The 3,698-nt window shown below is 47.0% G+C and overlaps 1 protein-coding gene across 1 annotated transcript in view; it reads left to right on the forward strand.

Annotated features, from left to right (window-relative positions):
* Nucleotides 1-377: 377 nt before the first annotated feature.
* The window catches only part of RAB20 (RAB20, member RAS oncogene family), a 68,739-nt gene continuing 65,418 nt past the window's right edge, over nucleotides 378-3,698 (forward strand). The window contains exon 1 of the mRNA XM_007938911.1: nucleotides 378-549. Within this exon, the coding sequence (XP_007937102.1) occupies nucleotides 378-549 (172 nt within the window). The remainder of the gene's footprint in view (nucleotides 550-3,698) is intronic.

The raw sequence follows: 3,698 nt of genomic DNA on the forward strand, positions 1-3,698 counted from the left end.
CGGAGGAGGGCGGCGGGTGGGAGGCGGGCCGCCGCGGGTCAAGGAAACCCCACGTGGGCGCTGGGGCTTGGTTTCGTCGCTCCTGCCCCTGGCGATCGGAACGCGCTTCCTCTTCCGTCCTCCTGAGCTAAGGGAGGTGAAAGTCCCAGTGCGTCCCGTCCCGGCCCCTGCTGCCCGACGGCTGACCCGCTGTGAGATCCAGGGTTCTCGGAGACTCTGAGTCGTCTGAGCTGGTTTCGGGGCGGGGAGACGCTCCTGAGAGCACCAGCTGAGGCTAGTCTCTGTCAGTTACGCGCCCCGGGGGCGCACGGGCCAGGCGCGGCGACGTGGGAAGGGTGGGGACGGACAAGAGGTGGGGAAAGCTGTCCTGCGGGAAAATGAAGAAGCCAGACGTGAAAATCGTGCTCCTGGGGGATGTGAACGTAGGGAAGACGTCGCTGCTTCACAGGTACATGGAGCGGCGCTTCCAGGACACGGTCAGCACGGTTGGGGGCGCCTTCTATCTGAAGCAGTGGCGCTCCTACAACATCTCTATCTGGGACACTGCAGGTGAGGGCCAGCAGCATCTTTTCTTGGCATTTCCCCCTAATGCCCAGAATTTTCTGGGGAAAAAGACTGGAGAGGTCAGAGGGCCGCAGGGGACGGGGAGGAAGGGCTTACAACCCCCCGAAAGAAGCGTCCCCAGTGGCAGGGAGTCCCCAGCCACGAACAGTGTCCAGCCTTTGGAGGACAGGTGCCCCTATCCCGAGGTCAGACCACCAGTCCTTACACACGCGGCCACCTTTGGCCCCTCTGTTTTTCCACTCGTCCTCATTTGCTGGTTGGGAAAACTGTTTAATCAGTGGGTGCACCCTAGGAACTATCCAGGTGACACTTGAAAAGCACCTCGTGCTCCAGAGAGAAAATCTGCTGCTCATTTTTGTACTACAGAGGCTTTGGCTCTAGATTACTGTGGTTCTACCGCTCAGTCAGCTTATTGTAACCAGGAATGTCTCTCATCTCCCAGGCCACCTTGGTCTCCTCCCACACCTCCTGTATTTTCAGTTTTCAAAAGTACTCTAGTGAACATGATCTCATTTGATATCCACCATACCCTTGAGAGCTGGGCAAAGCTAGTATTATTTGCTATTCTTTACAAAAGAGGAAATGGAGGCAAAGAGCCCTGCTGAATTTAGTCAAGACAGTAGGAACTAGAACAAGTCTTCTTTCTCTTAGTCTAGAGCTTATTTGCATTTGCCAGTATATTTCTCCTGTACTTAATTTTGGTTTATATATGTTATGAGTTTAGAGTAATTTCCTGTAGAATCGTTTTTAAGATACATAACGAATAATTTTTGGTGCTTGGGTTATTTGTGCTTTTTTCAGAAATACAGCTTATTAGAGTCTCAATTTAAGCTTTCAGTTTGTTAACTCTTCAGAATAACACTGGCGATTAGTGTTACAATGGAATATATTTCCTTCCTCATGAAAAAGGGTAAGTTCCTGTAAGTAAATAGAGAAACTAGAAATAGTATGACACATTTTTCATGAGCATATTTGAAAGCCTGAAACTTTTAGGTCTGGTTTCCTTTATGTCAGCACTTTAAAAAGTGATATACCCAAAGGTCCTGCCCAGAATTTTTCAGTTGCCAAGTTGGATGCAACAGCCTGCTGAATAAACAAGATTATAACTAGTTCTCTTTTTAAAACTGAATTAATAAAGTTCACTGACATGAATCCACCCCTTTTCCCCCACTGCTTTCTTTGTTGCTATCTTTTTTGTTATTGTGGTTGATGTCCTGACACTTTTTTTTTTTTTTTTTTTTCAATCATCCTTTGCAAACAGTGTTCATCCAGGTGATAATGTGCCTTTCCCTGCTCTTTACTCTCCCTCCAACCTCTTCCCCAGGGTGCAGGGTAAGATTTCTCTTAGATCCTTTATTTATGCCAACTCTTTGTTGTTGCTGTCTTGTGCTACCAACTCCATTCTGCCTCATAGTGACCTCATGTGTTACAGAGTAGAACTGCTCCATAGGGTTTTCTTGGCTGTAATCTAAATGGAAGATCTCCGGGTCTTTTCTTCCACAGTGCTGCTGGGTGGGTTCAAACCAGCCTTTTGGTCTAAGTTGAGTGCAAACCCTTGACATCATGCGGTGACCTAACTAACTCCCTAACACTAAGCATTTGGTTATGGTAGAGTGTAAGCAAATCAAATCAAATACTTGTTGACTTTTTTGTGCAAGTAAAAGCTGCCCATTTGTTTGTTTTGTTAATTGGCTAGACTTTATTGGTGCATTTAGTTTACAAGAGGATAATACATTATTGGCATTGCGGGCCGGTGGGGGGGGGGCGGGGTTGCTGCCCAGACTGAGACCTCATGGAGCGGCCATCATAAGATACAGACTTTTACCACATCATAATGTTTCTGGAACAGGAGTGAACCTGCTGCCTTGTCGTTGTTATGTGCCATTGAGTCGGGCCTGACTCATAGCGACCCCTCCTTGGGTTTCCCAGGTAGTATCACTATGGAAGTAGATTGCCCAACCTTCCTTCCGAGGAGTGGCTGGTGGGTTTGAACCGCCAGCCTTCTGGTTAGCAGTCAAGTGCCTTAGGCACTACGCCACCAGAGCTCCTTGTTGTTGTTGTTGTTGTTGTTGTTATGTGCCGTGGAGTCGGCCCCGACTCATAGCGACCCCTCCTTGGGTTTCCGAGGCAGTATCACTACGGAAGTAGGATTGCCCAACCTTCCTTCCGAGGAGTGGCTGGTGGGTTTGAACCGCCAGCCTTCTGGTTAGCAGTCAAGTGCTTTAGCCACTATGCTACCAGAGCTCCTAAGCTCCTTAGAGGGTATGAAGTAGCAGTTTAATTGTGACTGGCTGTTTTTCTTTTTTGGCGCCAAGAACATAATGCAGCCAGAATCTTGATCACCAGTGAATTTTCTAATACTGCTGATGCGCTGTCCTAGATATCTTGTCGGGTTCCCAAAGGCAGCGACTCAGTTCCTGGTTGCCTAGGTGGCTGCATGCTTGTTCCTGGAATGAAAAGTGGGAACTCAATGAGTTTCTGATGAGTAATGGGGGCTGGTTAGGTGCCTTTCTCCATATTCTGTGCACACATGCTCAGGGCAACTGTGGTTCAGAGGAAACAGTGACACTGCTCAACCCTGTGCCTGGTTCCTCAATGGACTGTGGGGTTTGAATCACTAGGAGGGAATACAGTGATATGAATAGATACCTTTGCAAAAATCATTAGTGGAAACTCAAAACTTTAACTTTTAGGGGACACCACTTTGTTTTCTCCTTTTGCCCTGCTCTTAAATGTTCTGTCCATTTTGTAGACATTGTTGTTTAAGCTGTTTCAGTTCTAGTTTTCATAACCAAAGAGGAAAGATAAGGACCAAGTAGGAGGTTTTTTTTTTTCTTTTTTTTTTCCCTTGAGGTGAAATATATATAGTTGGCTCTCCATATCCGTGGGTTTCACATGTGTGGATCCAAAATATTTGAGGTGAAAAAAAAAAAAGCAATTAAGTGGTCAAAGCAATCCCTCAATGGCTAAAGGGCAGCACAAAGTGCTATTTACACAGCATTTACTGTGGTTTAGGTATTACAGGTAACCTAGAGATGATTTAAAGTGTATAGGAGGAACTCCGAATCATTTGGAGGAAAAGAAAAGGGGGGGGGCAGGTTTGCTGGTCTGATAGAGCCTGGTGGAACCACTGA

Source organism: Orycteropus afer, unplaced genomic scaffold (genome assembly GCF_000298275.1).
Source record: "Orycteropus afer afer isolate SDZICR_OR568_19922 unplaced genomic scaffold, OryAfe1.0 scaffold00055, whole genome shotgun sequence".
NCBI classification, from domain to species: domain Eukaryota; kingdom Metazoa; phylum Chordata; class Mammalia; order Tubulidentata; family Orycteropodidae; genus Orycteropus; species Orycteropus afer.